This window comes from Thalia democratica, chromosome 4, assembly GCF_965202585.1.
Source record: "Thalia democratica chromosome 4, ktThaDemo2.hap1.1, whole genome shotgun sequence".
NCBI lineage: Eukaryota > Metazoa > Chordata > Thaliacea > Salpida > Salpidae > Thalia > Thalia democratica.
In genome coordinates, this window is record NC_139168.1 from 25,089,276 (window position 1) to 25,108,217 (window position 18,942).

Consider the following 18,942-nt stretch of genomic DNA (forward strand, 5'->3'; position numbering starts at 1 on the left):
AATTTTATTATAAAAACTCCAAAACTGCTACTTAAAATGTGTTTGTTAGCCTTTATTGTTATATAAATCAGAAGCAATCAGTAGATTCTATAATCTTAAGCGCAGCTATTGTAAAGTTTTTAATACTCGAGTAGTCTAAATTTTGAATCTTCAGCTGATAGGGTAATACCCTTTTTCAAAAAACAACCAATACATATTATTTTTCTTTAAGTTATATGTACTTGTATACACATATTTTTAAATATTCAAAACTGGGATAAATTACAAGTTAAAGATGAAACTCTGCAATTACGTGTTTTTAAACTTAAAATTCACTTGAAAAATTTTTAGCTAAACATTTATTTTAGTAGTTAATTGAGCTTTTAAATCCTTCAATATGTTATGTTGATAAAAATAGGTTCTGCTTAAAATTTATGTTGTTATTTTACTAATGAAAACTAATTGTAATATGTTAAAACTACCAGCAATTTTCACACTTTCTTTAATTTCTGGTTATGCATAACTTTAGGTGAGCACGCTTTAGTTCAATATACAGGAGTTATTTAACTTTATTTTGAATGATTTTCAATTTTATTTTGAAAATAAGTACATCCTATCTGTTCTTTATAAGTGTTGTCTTTGATTTTCTGGTGAAAAGAACAGAAACAATTAATTTATCTTATAATGTAAAATATAATTTGAAATGCCACTAAGTTAAAATGACACTATTGTTAAAGTTAAATAAAGTCTATTAAAATGATTTAATTTCTATACTAAGTTCACAGCTATATGTCACATACGTAAACCATAACACTAAAAGAATACAAAAAAGTTTAAAAGTTGCATTGTTGAAATGACCTTGTTATATACAGTTAAAGAGTCACCTAAGGTGCCAGCTAAAATTGCAAATTGTAATATAAGTACATAAGCAGGGCTTCAGATTAAGTCAAAATAAAATTGAAAGTTATCATAAGCAAAGCTGAGAAATTCATGTAAATTGAACCAAAGTGTGCTCACCTAAAGTTAAGCATAACCCATTTTCTCTGAATAACTCCAATTTAGCAAATAAAAAAAGTAGATTTACATGGATAATATTTTCTAAAGCAGATGCTTCACCTAAACAAGATTGATAGAAAACTTATTGTTATTATAGTACAAAAATCTTTAAACTAATGTTTTTAAAATTATTATTTCTTTTTAAACTATTTGTGTAATTATAAACTTTTTATCTTACTTAATTAGTTTAAAAAAATACTAGAATTTAGATATTTTTATATTCTTGTAAGTCTTCAACACCCTACAACAATGGTCGTTTTTTCACTGGACAAAATCCGACTGGACAAAATTTTCAGCTCGATATTCGGCAAAAAAACCAAAGAAGTAAAAACTAACTAAACTGGACGATTTTAAACTGGACAAAATCAAACAGGACAAGTTTAAACTGGACAAAAAATAATTTTTAATTAAAAGAAAAAAAAAATAAAAAAAAATTTATAATTAAAAGAAAAAAAAAATTAAAAAGAATAAAAATGTTTAATAAAAAATTTAACAATGTTTATTTATACTATAATATGATATGTATTTAAAAAAGTTTTAATATAATGTAACTTAAAAAATACATAAGTTAGTTTTAACTGTAAAAATGCAATTAAAAAAAAAAAAACCTTTTTTTTCTTAAATACAAAACTTAAGTAAACCTTTAGTAAGAAAAAAATCTGCTTAGCTATCACTTTTGTAAATTAATAAACCCTAGCTATATTTTTTAATATCATCAGTTAATAAAAATATAACTTTGTATATATTATTTTCCTTAAAAGTCTTTAAAAAAATATATAAATTAAATTTGATCGTAATATAACTATATATAAAAAGTTTGACAAAACTTTTTACTTCTCAAATAAAATACTTTAGCTAACCTTTTGTACGCAAAAAAGCTCTTTCTGCTTAGCTACCGCTTATTTTAGTTAATAAACCCTAGCAATATTTTTTAATACCATCAGTCAGTAGTTATCCACATGGAAAACTAAAGGAAAAGTATATCATCAAAATTTTTTAAACTTTTCAATCGTTATCATTATCTGATTATATACCGCTGATTTTAATAAAAAAACCCTAGCTTTAATTTTTTAATCACTAATGGTCAAAGTTTGGCATAAAAACACTAGTAAAACTACAGTAGTTGCTTCTTTTACGAAAAACAATATTATCCTAATAGATAATTAAAGAAAAAGTACTTAAGTAAACTTTTTGGAACTTTGTGATTGTGTTTATTAATTGCTTAGCTACAGCTGATTTTTTAAAAATAAACATTAGCTTTCACATTTTTATTTAATTATCAATGGTCAAAGTTTAGCATAAAAGAACTCGTATAATTACTTATTAGGTAAACACAGTTTGGCTAATAGATGATTGAAGAAAAAGTACTTTATTAAACTAATTCAAACTTTGTATTTGTGTTTATTAATTGCTTGGCTACTGCTGATTTTTTGAAAATAAACTTTAGCTTTTATAGTTTTCGAGTTATTGATCGTCAAAGTTTGGTATAAAAACACTACTATAGTTGCTTTTTAGCTAAACACAGTTTGGCTCATAGATGATTGAAGAAAAAGTACTTTATCAAACTAATTCAAACTTTGTGATTATGTTTATTAATTGCTTGGCTACCGCTGATTTTTTAAAAATAAACTTTAGCTTTTATAGTTTTTGAGTTATTGATCGTCAAAGTTTGGTAAAAAACACTACTATAATTGCTTTTTAGGTAAACACAGTTTGGCTAATAGATGATTGAAGAAAAAGTACTTTATCAAACTAATTCAAACTTTGTATTTGTGTTTATTAATTGCTTGGCTACTGCTGATTTTTTGAAAATAAACTTTAGCTTTTATAGTTTTCGAGTTATTGATCGTCAAAGTTTGGTATAAAAACACTACTATAGTTGCTTTTTAGCTAAACACAGTTTGGCTCATAGATGATTGAAGAAAAAGTACTTTATTAAAGTAATTTAAACTTCGTACTTGTGTTTATTAATTGCTTGGCTACCGCTGATTTTTCGAAAATAAACTTTAAATTCTATAGTTTTTGAGTTATTTATCATCAAAGTTTGGTATAAAAACACTAGTATAGTTGCTTTTTAGGTAAACACAGTTTGACTCATAGATGATTGAAGAAAAAGTACTTTATTAAACTATTTCAAACTTTGTATTTGTGTTTATTAATTGCTTGGCTACCGCTGATTTTTTAAAAATTAACTTTAGCTTTTTTAGTTTTCGAGTTATTGATCGTCAAAGTTTGGTATAAAAACACTAGTATAGTTGCTTTTTAGGTAAACACAGTTTGGCTCATAGATGATTGAAGAAAAAGTACTTTATCAAACTAATTCAAACTTTGTATTTGTGTTTAATTATTGCTTGGCTACCGCTGATTTTTAAAAAATAAACTTTAGCTTTTTTAGATTTTGAGTTATAGATTAAAAGTAGTAGTGAATTTTAAAAGCCAAAAAGAAATATTAACAGTTATAAATCGTTAAACCAACATATGTTAGTTTTTATCAAAAATAGTACGTTAAGTTGTTATTCCTAATAAATAAAAGAATATGTTATATTTTTCGTAGTATTTAATTATAAAAAATGAAAAAATAGATATAAATCATTAAATCATAATATGTTAGTGTTTGTTAACAAGAATACATTAAGTTATTATATATAATAAATAAAACTCTAAAGTTTTTTAGTATAGGCAAAGCACAAGAAAAGATTAGCTATCAAATAAAAATTACAGTCACACATATATCAGTGTTAATATAAATAGGGTTTACAACCTTGACTTATTAAAGTAAGGAAATAAACATTTATATTAAAAAATTAACTTAATGATAATTTCGTTCTTGGAAATGACTAAACAAACATTGTTTATGAAAGTTATACAACACTCAGTTAATAAAACCACAATTAAATACTTTTGCAAAGCTAGCCAAACCCTTATAAAACTTTTGAGTAGCTATGTTTTTTTTCTAACTAATAAATTAATTTCAAAACAAGATTATAATAAATGAAATACTTAAAAACACGTGTTGAACCAAGTTTATTTTCCAGTTATTTGCCAAACTTTGACGATTAATAACTAAAATACTATAGAAGTTAAAGTTTATTTTCAAAAAATCAGCGGTAGCTATGCAATTAATAAACACAAATACAAATTTTGAATTAGTTTAATAAAGTACTTTTTCTTCAATCATCTATGAGCCAAACTGTGTTTACCTAAAAAGCAACTATAGTAGTGTTTTTATACCAAACTTTGACGATCAATAACTCAAGAACTATAAAAGCTAATGTTTATTTTTAAAAAATCAGCGGTAGCCAAGTGATTAATAAACACAAATACAAAGTTTGAATTAGTTTAATAAAGTACTTTTTCTTTAATCATCTATGAGCCAAACTGTGTTTACCTAAAAAGCAACTATACTAGTGTTTTTATACCAAACTTTGATGATAAATAACTCAAAAACTATAGAATTTAAAGTTTATTTTCGAAAAATCAGCGGTAGCTATGCAATTAATAAACACAAGTACGAAGTTTAAATTACTTTAATAAAGTACTTTTTTTTTAATCATCTATGAGCCAAACTGTGTTTAGCTAAAAAACAAGTTTACTAGTGTTTTTATACCAAACTTTGACGATTAATAACTAAAATACTATAAAAGCTAAAGTTTATTTTTAAAAAATCAGCGGTAGCTTAGCAATAATTAAACACAAATACAAAGTTTGAATTAGTTTAATAAAGTCTTTTTCTTTTATCATCTATGAGCCAAACTGTGTTTACCTAAAAAGCAACTATAGTAGTGTTTTTATACCAAACTTTGACGATCAATAACTCAAAAACTATAAAAGCTAATGTTTATTTTTAAAAAATCAGCGGTAGCCAAGCAATTAATAAACATAATTACAAAGTTTGAATTAGTTTGATAAAGTACTTTTTCTTCAATCATCTATGAGCCAAACTGTGTTTACCTAAAAAGCAACTATAGTAGTGTTTTTATACCAAACTTTGATGATAAATAACTCAAAAACTATAGAATTTAAAAATTATTTTCAAAAAATCAGCGGTAGCTATGCAATTAATAAACACAAGTACAAAGTTTGAATTACTTTAATAAAGTACTTTTTCTTCAATCATCTATGAGCCAAACTGTGTTTACCTAATAAGTAATTATACGAGTTCTTTTATGCTAAACTTTGACCATTGATAATTAAATAAAAATGTGAAAGCTAATGTTTATTTTTAAAAAATCAGCTGTAGCTAAGCAATTAATAAACACAATCACAAAGTTCCAAAAAGTTTACTTAAGTACTTTTTCTTTAATTATCTATTAGGATAATATTGTTTTTCGTAAAAGAAGCAACTACTGTAGTTTTACTAGTGTTTTTATGCCAAACTTTGACCATTAGTGATTAAAAAATTAAAGCTAGGGTTTGTTTATTAAAATCAGCGGTAGATAATCAGATAATGATAACGATTTAAAAGTTTAAAAAATTTTGATGATATACTTTTCCTTTAGTTTTCCATGTGGATAACTACTGACTGATGGTATTAAAAAATATTGCTAGGGTTTATTAACTAAAATAAGCAGTAGCTAAGCAGAAATAGCTTTTTTGCGTACAAAAGGTTAGCTAAAGTATTTTATTTGAGAAGTAAAAAGTTTTGTCAAATTTTTTATATATAGTTATATTACGATCAAATTAAATTTATATATTTTTTTAAAGACTTTTAAGGAAAATAATATATACAAAGTTATATTTTTATTAACTGATGATATTAAAAAATATAGCTAGGGTTTATTAATTTACAAAAGTGATAGCTAAGCAGATTTTTTTCTTACTAAAGGTTTACTTATGTTTTTTATTTTAGAAAAAAAAGGTTTTTACAGTTAAAACTAACTTATGTATTTTTTAAGTTACATTATTTTATAACTTTTTTAAATATTTATCATATTATAGTATAAATAAACATTGTTAAATTTTTTATTAAACATTTTTATTCTTTTTATTTATTTTTTTTTCTTTTAATAAATTTTTTTTTTGTCCAGTTTAAACTTGTCCTGTTTGATTTTGTCCAGTTTAAAATCGTCCAGTTTAGTTAGTTTTTACTTCTTTGGTTTTTTGCCGAATATCGAGCTGAAAATTTTGTCCAGTCGGATTTTGTCCAGTGAAAAAACGACCATCCCTACAACACCCCTTGTCACTGCTAGTTACCATAGCTAGTTACCATAACTATTTTTTTTTGTTAATGTAAAATTTTTGTCATATTTTTGTCTTTTTAAATTTGTGAAATAAAGTTCCGTTGAACCAAATAAGATTTAAGGGCATAGGGGGGGTAAACACCCTTTTTTAATTTTTGATCTTTACTAAGCTACAAGATGCTTTTTACAGATTAAAAAAATTCAAAATAATTTTTGAGATATAGCCGTTCAAAGTCAGAGGCAACAATAGGATCCTTATGGGAGGTGCAAACTAAAACATCAAATAACTAGAAATCACTAAAAATCTATCTCCTCCTACGTTTTTTGAGATAACTACTCAAATTTTCAGGAAATGTTCCTTGCAGTATTTAGAAAATTCTGTCGGAACAGAATTTAAAAAAATAAAAAAATAAAAATTTTATAACAAAAAAAACAAAAAAAAAACTGTTTTTTTTGTTTATTTTTTATATAAAAATCTTATTTTTTATTTTAAAAAAAATTTCTTCTGACAGAATTTTCTAAATATATTAAAGAACATTTCCTAAAAGTTTGAGATGGTTATCTCAAAAAACGTAGGAGAAGATAGATTTTTAGTGAAATAGTCTATTTTTGATTAACAAGAAGTTAGCAGTATGAAAGTATAAGTATGTAAGCGTAAAACATAATTTTTTAAAGCAATTTTCTTGCTAACTTTCAAGTACTTTATATTTATTTTTAAGATCTAAAAATTTACTTATGGCTTCTTCAGAGTCTAAACTTGCGGTAGGATGTATTTTTGACGATTTAAAGATTTTTAGTAATTATAAAAACACTTAAAAAAAAAAACAACTCATACAACTGATTTGCGTAGGCTAATCGAATGAATTTTGGTTTTTGCAATTTTCTTGCTAACTTTCAAGTACTTTATATTTATTTTTAAGATCTAAAAATTTACTTATGGCTTCTTCAGAGTCTAAACTTGCGGTAGGATGTATTTTTGACGATTTAAAGATTTTTAGTAATTATAAAAACACTTAAAAAAAAAAAACAACTCATACAACTGATTTGCGTAGGCTAATCGAATGAATTTTGGTTTTTGCAATTTTCTTGCTAACTTTCAAGTACTTTATATTTATTTTTAAGATCTAAAAATTTACTTATGGCTTCTTCAGAGTCTAAACTTGCGGTAGGATGTATTTTTGACGATTTAAAGATTTTTAGTAATTATAAAAACACTTAAAAAAAAAAACAACTCATACAACTGATTTGCGTAGGCTAATCGAATGAATTTTGGTTTTTGCAATTTTCTTGCTAACTTTCAAGTACTTTATATTTATTTTTAAGATCTAAAAATTTACTTATGGCTTCTTCAGAGTATAAACTTGCGGTAGGATGTATTTTTGACGATTTAAAGATTTTTAGTAATTATAAAAACACTTAAAAAAAAAAACAACTCATACAACTGATTTGCGTAGGCTAATCGAATGAATTTTGGTTTTTGCAATTTTCTTGCTAACTTTCAAGTACTTTATATTTATTTTTAAGATCTAAAAATTTACTTATGGCTTCTTCAGAGTCTAAACTTGCGGTAGGATGTATTTTTGACGATTTAAAGATTTTTAGTAATTATAAAAACACTTAAAAAAAAAAACAACTCATACAACTGATTTGCGTAGGCTAATCGAATGAATTTTGGTTTTTGCAATTTTCTTGCTAACTTTCAAGTACTTTATATTTATTTTTAAGATCTAAAAATTTACTTATGGCTTCTTCAGAGTCTAAACTTGCGGTAGGATGTATTTTTGACGATTTAAAGATTTTTAGTAATTATAAAAACACTTAAAAAAAAAAACAACTCATACAACTGATTTGCGTAGGCTAATCGAATGAATTTTGGTTTTTGCAATTTTCTTGCTAACTTTCAAGTACTTTATATTTATTTTTAAGATCTAAAAATTTACTTATGGCTTCTTCAGAGTCTAAACTTGCGGTAGGATGTATTTTTGACGATTTAAAGATTTTTAGTAATTATAAAAACACTTAAAAAAAAAAACAACTCATACAACTGATTTGCGTAGGCTAATCGAATGAATTTTGGTTTTTGCAATTTTCTTGCTAACTTTCAAGTACTTTATATTTATTTTTAAGATCTAAAAATTTACTTATGGCTTCTTCAGAGTCTAAACTTGCGGTAGGATGTATTTTTGACGATTTAAAGATTTTTAGTAATTATAAAAACACTTAAAAAAAAAACAACTCATACAACTGATTTGCGTAGGCTAATCGAATGAATTTTGGTTTTTGCAATTTTCTTGCTAACTTTCAAGTACTTTATATTTATTTTTAAGATCTAAAAATTTACTTATGGCTTCTTCAGAGTCTAAACTTGCGGTAGGATGTATTTTTGACGATTTAAAGATTTTTAGTAATTATAAAAACACTTAAAAAAAAAAAACAACTCATACAACTGATTTGCGTAGGCTAATCGAATGAATTTTGGTTTTTGCAATTTTCTTGCTAACTTTCAAGTACCATATATTTATTTTTAAGATCTAAAAATTTACTTATGGCTTCTTCAGAGTCTAAACTTGCGGTAGGATGTATTTTTGACGATTTAAAGATTTTTAGTAATTATAAAAACACTTAAAAAAAAAAAACAACTCATACAACTGATTTGCGTAGGCTAATCGAATGAATTTTGGTTTTTGCAATTTTCTTGCTAACTTTCAAGTACTTTATATTTATTTTTAAGATCTAAAAATTTACTTATGGCTTCTTCAGAGTCTAAACTTGCGGTAGGATGTATTTTTGACGATTTAAAGATTTTTAGTAATTATAAAAACACTTAAAAAAAAAAACAACTCATACAACTGATTTGCGTAGGCTAATCGAATGAATTTTGGTTTTTGCAATTTTCTTGCTAACTTTCAAGTACTTTATATTTATTTTTAAGATCTAAAAATTTACTTATGGCTTCTTCAGAGTCTAAACTTGCGGTAGGATGTATTTTTGACGATTTAAAGATTTTTAGTAATTATAAAAACACTTAAAAAAAAAAAACAACTCATACAACTGATTTGCGTAGGCTAATCGAATGAATTTTTGTTTTTGCAATTTTCTTGCTAACTTTCAAGTACTTTATATTTATTTTTAAGATCTAAAAATTTACTTATGGCTTCTTCAGAGTCTAAACTTGCGGTAGGATGTATTTTTGACCATTTAAAGATTTTTAGTAATTATAAAAACACTTAAAAAAAAAAAACAACTCATACAACTGATTTGCGTAGGCTAATCGAATGAATTTTGGTTTTTGCAATTTTCTTGCAAACTTTGAAGTACTTTATATTTATTATTTTTTATTTTTATACAGGTTTCAAACTTTCTTAGTCATCTGGAAATATGTACAAAAACGTTAGACTAAATAGTTTCTAGCAAAAATCAAACCAATTATAACTTTACACAGGTCATATACGGTTACTTCTTAAATCTATTAAATATAACGAAAGCTAATGACATACTACTTTTGAATGACCAAAATCAAAGACTTGATTTGGAAAAGCTGTATAATGGAATGAAAGTACATCATAGTTTCATAAAAATTGTGAGTTATCATGTTTATTATTTCTTAACACTAATACGTATTCAAAACAAAATGATAATATGTTCTCAGATTGTTGAAAGCGAGTCATTTTTTGGATTTTGTCATCTTAAAGCCAACAACCATTGGATTGCAGTAGTTAGTAATTTTTTGTACATAGAATCTAATAGTTTTTAATTTAAACCAACTATGAAAATTTTTGATATGACACAAAATAATGAAAATTCATGATTAGCTTAAAAAGTTATTTAGTTGTAGTACAAATTTGTATACTAATACTTTGTATTCAGTGTTACTTGTTTAAAACTTGTTAAAGTCTAGTATAGTATCAAAGTAACTCACACTGCACAAGCTATTTTTTCAAAAAGGTAAGATAAAAAAGATTTAAATTAAAGTGAAGAAAGTTTACCACTCTTTTCAGCGAGTTTATACTTCAATTTTAATGAGTCAAGTTATTTTATTAGAGGCCATTTTTAAGGCATTATATCATTGAAAAAAACTTTATCCGTCTTTAATCTGAGTAAAGTTTGATAACATCGTAGATTAGGTTTGGTGTAGTGTAATAGCTACAAAAAAAAACTTGTTGAAAGTTTATATTTCTATAGTAAAAAAATTTTTTTTTTGAAAAAAAAGGATTGATTTATAGTTATATTAATGGTCAAGTTGTAAAAAAATAGTCTTGTTTTTTAGTTCAAAGTAAAAACGAATATCATTATTTTTGATTCATTGAAAGATTCAAAGGGTGAAATACAACAGTGCGAGACTTTTTTAAAATATATGAAGTAAGTTTTGTGTAGTAATTAGACTGATTAATGAATTTTAAATTTACTAATATACATATATAATTTAATTTACGTTGTACTGCAGCTATTTAAAACTTCAAGTATTTGTTTCTTTATCAACAAAAAATAGTTTTTTATTGTATGTAATGTGGTTATATTTTTAAAAAGAATTTTAAAAATTATTTTTTATAATAAAGTTGTACTAAGATTTAAATATAACAGTGACATGTTTCGTTTTGAAATATAATACTACTATTGTGTTGCATGTAAAATATGTTACATTTTTTGTCTACTAACAATAGTTTAGTAGTTACGATTTCGTTTTGCGATAATATTTTTTTTATGGTAGTTCTAAAATGTTTTTGTATTTAGAACGCACGTTAGAAAAAACGAAGAGTTGTTAAAAACGGTGAACACTTTCAAAGCCGTATCGATAAAACATAACAAGCAAACAGACGGAATAAGCTGTGGAGTTTATGTCATTGAGGTATTACTGATAAAATTATTAAAATACTAGTAAAGAGATAAGTTTATGACTGCGTTTGATATATTTTGGTGAATTAATAAGCTTCGTTTAGTAATAACTAATCTTTTTAGGCTGGTGAAAAAATAATTGAATCTTATCCGTGGCTTCCCAAATCGATACAGCTAACAACTAATTGTAACGAATGTTATGAAAAAAGATTAAAAGTGGCAGCTAAGTTGATAAATGATGGAGATAAATATAATCTTTACTACGACCGTTAAATGTATAAAACTGTTAACTTAGTTTTAATTATTAGCCCAACTAAGGTACTTAAATCGTCAAAAACAAATCTTATATGAGTTAATCTGGTTAAATTTTCAGTTATAAAAACGACTATCTGCTACATATGCATGCTCAAGACTCCACAACATATGAATTTTAAAAGAAGATGATTATATATTGGTTAGTTCATTGTTTTATGTATAAAATAGATTTTCGCTGTAATATACAAACTAATATAAAAACCTAATTGTTTAACGTATCCTATCTTAGGTACAATGCGATAATTGCCAAAAGTGGTATCATAGTTGCTGTATTGACAATTTGCCTAAAGATATAGAAAATGTGAATTGGAATTGCGCATCATGTTCTTACTTGGGGTATATTGATAATTCACACGAGGAAAGTATGTAGCCACTGCATTTACTTTTCTGTTTCTATTTTCTGTTCATTTATTTTAAGCTAGGTTTTAATATAATTCACTTTTTTTTCAATGTAAACAGGTTCATTTTTAAGTGTAATTATTTTTAGATAATTTTTCTTATTATTAGTTTAATAAATATCTAATTCAAGTGAAACAAAAAACAAAATCAATAAATAAAACAATAATATTGAACTTTATATATTACAAATAATTACTTTAGTTTAAAAGTAATTATATTGTCGTATATTTTTATCTAAACTTTACTTTTATTTCGATATTTCTGCTTTCTGTACACAAAGTTCGATCTTCTTTTAAGCTTTATGTCTTAGCTGTTTTCTTTCATTCTTTCTAAAAAACTTCAACAAATTAATCTTTAATTTAACATTATATTTTTTTTACAAAACTATATTAATTCCAACCCAAAGCAAACTTGAATATGTTTTCTCAAGTGATTAACTCTATATAAGCGTTCATTTAAATTTGATTTCACCAAATAAAAATTCAATCGATTACCCTCAGTTGTATGAGTTGTTTTTTTTTTTTTTTAAGTGTTTTTATAATTACTAAAAATCTTTAAATCGTCAAAAATACATCCTACCGCAAGTTTATACTCTGAAGAAGCCATAAGTAAATTTTTAGATCTTAAAAATAAATATAAAGTACTTGAAAGTTAGCAAGAAAATTGCAAAAACCAAAATTCATTCGATTAGCCTACGCAAATCAGTTGTATGAGTTGTTTTTTTTTTTAAGTGTTTTTATAATTACTAAAAATCTTTAAATCGTCAAAAATACATCCTACCGCAAGTTTAGACTCTGAAGAAGCCATAAGTAAATTTTTAGATCTTAAAAATAAATATAAAGTACTTGAAAGTTAGCAAGAAAATTGCAAAAACCAAAATTCATTCGATTAGCCTACGCAAATCAGTTGTATGAGTTGTTTTTTTTTTTTAAGTGTTTTTATAATTACTAAAAATCTTTAAATCGTCAAAAATACATCCTACCGCAAGTTTAGACTCTGAAGAAGCCATAAGTAAATTTTTAGATCTTAAAAATAAATATAAAGTACTTGAAAGTTAGCAAGAAAATTGCAAAAACCAAAATTCATTCGATTAGCCTACGCAAATCAGTTGTATGAGTTGTTTTTTTTTTTTAAGTGTTTTTATAATTACTAAAAATCTTTAAATCGTCAAAAATACATCCTACCGCAAGTTTATACTCTGAAGAAGCCATAAGTAAATTTTTAGATCTTAAAAATAAATATAAAGTACTTGAAAGTTAGCAAGAAAATTGCAAAAACCAAAATTCATTCGATTAGCCTACGCAAATCAGTTGTATGAGTTGTTTTTTTTTTTAAGTGTTTTTATAATTACTAAAAATCTTTAAATCGTCAAAAATACATCCTACCGCAAGTTTAGACTCTGAAGAAGCCATAAGTAAATTTTTAGATCTTAAAAATAAATATAAAGTACTTGAAAGTTAGCAAGAAAATTGCAAAAACCAAAATTCATTCGATTAGCCTACGCAAATCAGTTGTATGAGTTGTTTTTTTTTTTTAAGTGTTTTTATAATTACTAAAAATCTTTAAATCGTCAAAAATACATCCTACCGCAAGTTTAGACTCTGAAGAAGCCATAAGTAAATTTTTAGATCTTAAAAATAAATATAAAGTACTTGAAAGTTAGCAAGAAAATTGCAAAAACCAAAATTCATTCGATTAGCCTACGCAAATCAGTTGTATGAGTTGTTTTTTTTTTTTAAGTGTTTTTATAATTACTAAAAATCTTTAAATCGTCAAAAATACATCCTACCGCAAGTTTAGACTCTGAAGAAGCCATAAGTAAATTTTTAGATCTTAAAAATAAATATAAAGTACTTGAAAGTTAGCAAGAAAATTGCAAAAACCAAAATTCATTCGATTAGCCTACGCAAATCAGTTGTATGAGTTGTTTTTTTTTTAAGTGTTTTTATAATTACTAAAAATCTTTAAATGGTCAAAAATACATCCTACCGCAAGTTTAGACTCTGAAGAAGCCATAAGTAAATTTTTAGATCTTAAAAATAAATATAAAGTACTTGAAAGTTAGCAAGAAAATTGCAAAAACAAAAATTCATTCGATTAGCCTACGCAAATCAGTTGTATGAGTTGTTTTTTTTTTTAAGTGTTTTTATAATTACTAAAAATCTTTAAATCGTCAAAAATACATCCTACCGCAAGTTTAGACTCTGAAGAAGCCATAAGTAAATTTTTAGATCTTAAAAATAAATATAAAGTACTTGAAAGTTAGCAAGAAAATTGCAAAAACCAAAATTCATTCGATTAGCCTACGCAAATCAGTTGTATGAGTTGTTTTTTTTTTTAAGTGTTTTTATAATTACTAAAAATCTTTAAATCGTCAAAAATACATCCTACCGCAAGTTTAGACTCTGAAGAAGCCATAAGTAAATTTTTAGATCTTAAAAATAAATATAAAGTACTTGAAAGTTAGCAAGAAAATTGCTTTAAAAAATTATGTTTTACGCTTACATACTTATACTTTCATACTGCTAACTTCTTGTTAATCTATTATTGCTGTTTTAGTTTGCGCCTCCCATAAGGATCCTATTGTCGGCTTTGACTTTGACCGGCTATATCTCAAAAACTATTTTGATTTTTTTTAATCTGTAAAAAGCACCTTGTAGCTTAGTAAAAACTATATAAAATAAGATCAAAAACCAAAAAAGGGTTTTTACCCCCCCCCCCCCCCCCCCTATGCCCTTAATGTGGTAAAATGATGCACAGGGTTCGTGCGCGTCAGGCTAAGTCAGGCTAAATCAGTTTTTTTGAAAAAAGTTGAAAAAGGTCAGGCTAAATCAGTTTTTGATTTAATAATTTGAGAATCTCAGTTTTTCTCAGTTCAAATGCTTGAAAATTTTTGATAGAAAAAATTGAAAAATATTTTTAAGATCAAATTGAGATGTGAATTTATTTCTAAATAAATATTTAGTGAGTAAAGACAAATCAGTCAGTTTTTTTAAAAATAAATGCTTAAAACCTTTTGTTGAATCTCTAAAAATATTAAGAATCTTCATTATTTTGTTTTGAGTAGATTATATACGTCATAATTATGAAAATTCATAAAAAAAATACAGTTTAAACATTACAGTTTAGTTCAACTACTAAGCATTTTGTTTGAATTTGTTTACATCAGCTATATTTCTCAGAGCTTAGTTGGTTGAACTGTTTTAGTTTCTAGTTTAAAGGCTTTATACCAAATAGTTTTTAGATTAAATCTCTTAGTAGTTGATTCATATATTTTACTGTTTGTTTAAAGTTATTAGAGATATTCACAACACTAAAACTTAGCTTTAAGATATAAGTACTAAGTTTTTTGGGAGTACAAATTTTAGGTACAACTCATTTTTATTTACAAGAACAAAATATTAAAGGTTATTTTTATTTAAGTGTAGGCTTTTTAAATCTGATATGACATCAACAGTCACTGTATTTATCTATAGTTTAGGATTCATAATTATGTATCAATTTTAAGTATTAGTCAAAATACTTTAATAAATATTTTTTTACTTATTTAAATACTAATGTAAGCGTTTCCTTTTAAATAAAACACGACAATGCACGTTGTTTTATTGTAAATCTTCTAGTTATAATGTGTTTACTTAGTGCTTAATTAAATTGAACAATTGCGTTTAGTAATATTAAATTTTTACACTAGTAATATATTACATATAACAATTATTTTAAAACTTATCACTGAATTTGTTATGATAAGGGCATAAGGGGGTAAATCACCTTTTTCACAATTTAGTCTTATTTTATTAGGTTGTAAGTAAGCTATGAGTTGATTTTTGCAGATTTTTATAGCTCAAAATATTTTTGAGATAAAGCTGGTTGAAGTCAGTAACTATAATAGTACTAATTAAAACCCCCCAATACCTAAATATAATTCTAAAGGGGATTTTCCTTACTTTAAAAAATGTCAGGCTAAATTGGTCTCAGTCAGGCTAAATAAAAAAATTTTGCGCACGAACCCTGGATGCATGTTTAATAGCTTTATCTGTAAAAGCAATCAGTAGTAAAACAATTAACTATTATCAAATAATCAATTTATTGGAAGTTTAAAAAAGTGCTACACTAGTTTTTCAAACATTTCCAAAAAACTTGTGCAGGAAAAATTTTTAAACTCTGGGTATCTACTAAACTGAAAAACTCTAGAAAAAAATTAACAAAATAAAACCAATTTTTTAAACACTTTAAATAATTTAAAAATTTACAGACCAACCTGTTAAAGATTGTTTAAGAAATGAAAAAGATGATAGACTTTTAATTAAAAAGCATTTTTAGTGTATTTAGTTTGCTCTGTGTATAAGAAACCTATAAAGTTAACTAACTTGATTGCTAAAAAAGATTCTTAAAAGTTACTTTAAATTTTGTTAAGCAGTTTAAACCTCTGTTAATTAAGAAAAAACCCTACAAAATATAAACAAACTTGTTAAAATCAATGTGAGCCCTTCTATGGCTTCCTTTTTTCCCATTATGTTGATATACTTGAATTCTGCCCTTACACTAAATGAAGAATGTTTAAGCAAGTTGTTTTATTTGTCTAATTGTAAATGCTATGTTCTGAAAATGTTCCCTAAAACTTTTTAAAAGCAAACTTTACTCTATAAAAGTAAAAACTTGCAGTTTTGAACAAACTCTAATTATATTATATTTAACTTAATGTTGAACTGTTTAACTTTCACAGAAACAAGTTTTATATCTTGTAATAAAAAAAATGTATCATTTACAGTTTCGTTTTTATAAATCATATTAACAAAATCATTTTTAGTAGTAAAAACATTTTTTACCTTAAGTTATGTTTTCTAATAAAAAGTTAAAAGAAAACTTGTACTTTAGAAAACATAGAAGAAAATCAGAAAAAGTATAAGTAAAAAAAAACAGTAGCAAAAACACAGAATCTAGATTGTTAAGTAAATATATTTTAAAAGTATTATTTGTGCAGTTTTCTGTGTCAATTAAAATAATACATTATTATGTCAAACGTTAAAAAGTTTCATTTAAAAAAATGTTCTCAGGAATTTTTCTAAATACTTCAAAGTACATTTCCTATTTAGTCTTTTTTTTTTGCATTTTTAGTTTGGGCCTCCCATAAATATTTTACTCTCTGACTTTAACCTGATATATCTAAAAAAACAATTTCAATATTAAAGATCTATAGAAAATAACTTTTAGCTTACTTAAAACTCTACAAAATAATATCAAGTTGTGAAAAAATTGATTTATTTCCCCTTATGGCTTACTATACATCATGCTATAAGGTGTGGATTGTGGTACACTTTATTTATTAGTACTACCCATCATAACTAAATCTTACCTTATTTTATTAATGTTTTATAAGTACTAACTCTAATTGAGACTAATTTTTATAAATAGACAAGACAGTTTCAATAATGTGTCTATTATATAAAGAACTACAAAACAATACAAGCATTATATTTCAAAAATATAAATTACTAACAATACTTTTATAAATCATTTGGTAAAAGTGCAACTTAACAATTAACTAAGTTTTAGCGCAGTAAATTATAAAACACTTGAAGAACTGGTTACTATTCAAATCTATTTCAAAAAGACTTAAAAAAATTGCTAAAAAATCATTTAAAACTTTTAGTGAGCATTTACTTACAAAAGGCTTAATATACTATTAAACATGTAAGTCTATCTCAAGTATTTGAGCAATTAAACACCAGTTTAAATATTAACTTTATTTTCAAACAATACCTACAAAAACATACACAAATAAGTTTTAAATAAGATCTTTTTCAGTAGAACTTCAAAACGGCTGTCACAACAACAAACTGACTGCCACATTAAAACTGCATTTTTATGTTTTTATCAGATGTTGCATCATTAATTTTAATTGCATTGATGAACTGTTGCACCATTGGTTTTAAGCCTCATTACTCATAACTGCAGCAAGCTCTAAATATTCTCTTAATATTCAGAGTTCAAACAATGAACAATGCAAGTATAGCAGTAGTTCATTACAATGCTTCACTCTATAACTTTTTTTTTGGAAAGTTAAAGCTAGTTAAGATATTTTAAACATTTTGTGCTTAAAAGTTGTTTTCAAGTCCTTTTATTATTGTTTGCATATTTATTGATTAACAATTTTTTTGATAAATTTTTAGCATATAAAGGACCTTTAAATTTTGTCATAAACTCTGTCTATTTTTTTGTCACTCAGAAGGGATTTTTTACCTCAAAGAGTTGTAACCCTTTTAACCAAAAATAAGTTCAGACAAATAATTTCATTAAAAAATCTCAGCCTTCTGATAGATATATAACACAGTCTTTTACCTTAAGTTTATGTTTAAACTAAAAATAGACCTCAAATCAAGTATTTTAAAAAACCTGGAAGAAATTTTGAAAACTTGGAAAAAAATTTGCTAAAAGTCAGCAACAACCCTGTGTTAAATTAAGTGCATGTGGTATTTTAGTTATTTTTTGAATAGTGAATATTAAAATAACCACATGATATAAAAGTTATCTCAGTTCAATAAAATCATTTTTAATTAGTAGAGCTTGAAGCAACAATTCTGAAATAGGGTTGATTAAAAGTTAGATACTCAAGATAATTTAAAAATTTTATAAACTCAGTGTAACTAAGTCTAGTTTTTTTGTATTCAGGATGATTCAAGCCACTATAGTGGTATTTAAAAAAAAAAGATTAGTTTTAGGTATTTTCAACAATCTCTAGTCCTTTTTTAAATCTCTAAATAATCAATGAGATATTAAGTTCAATATCCAATAGTAAGATATTTTGTAGCTACATTTGTTCAAAAGCTTAATTTTTATTAATATTAAAAAGTTTTTAGATTTAGGTACAATATACTTAAGAAATATATAGAGGATTAAAAACTTCAGGATGACTAAGTATTGTTTAATATTGTTTAAGGTCACTCAGGACAGATTTAAGTGAGTTTGCCAAACAGAAAAGATATCTCAGGATAAATTTGGTAAGTAAGAGTAGTTTTTTTACTTAATAAATGGCAATCTGGTTAATTGTAAAACTAATTAAAAATTAAATTACAGACTCGTTTAAACAATAAAATATTGTTTGAATTTAAAAACAAGTAGTTTTTAATGATGTTCAAGTTTACCTAAAGCTTAGCTTGTTATTTTTATTTTTGATTACCTC

At 24.9% G+C, this 18,942-nt stretch overlaps 1 protein-coding gene across 1 annotated transcript; it reads left to right on the forward strand.

The window, feature by feature from the left end:
• The first annotated feature begins 1,284 nt into the window (after positions 1 to 1,284).
• LOC145833167 (uncharacterized) lies at positions 1,285 to 11,321 on the forward strand. The gene is made up of 6 exons (XM_082940365.1): positions 1,285 to 1,359; positions 9,658 to 9,795; positions 9,865 to 9,930; positions 10,483 to 10,574; positions 10,947 to 11,061; positions 11,172 to 11,321. The coding sequence occupies exons 1-6, from the start codon at positions 1,285 to 1,287 to the stop codon at positions 11,319 to 11,321; spliced, it is 636 nt and encodes a 211-aa protein (XP_082796491.1).
• Positions 11,322 to 18,942: the final 7,621 nt, after the last annotated feature.

What these genes read in the sequence shown, in the direction of transcription:
- LOC145833167 (XM_082940365.1), top strand. Translation starts at nt 1,285, where the DNA reads ATGGTCGTTTTTTCACTGGACAAAATCCGACTGGACAAAATTTTCAGC. An exon ending in ATCATAGTTTCATAAAAATT is followed by an intron (nt 9,796 to 9,864) that starts GTGAGTTATCAT and finishes ATATGTTCTCAG; the next exon opens with ATTGTTGAAAGCGAGTCATT. An exon ending in ACTTTTTTAAAATATATGAA is followed by an intron (nt 10,575 to 10,946) that starts GTAAGTTTTGTG and finishes TTTTGTATTTAG; the next exon opens with AACGCACGTTAGAAAAAACG.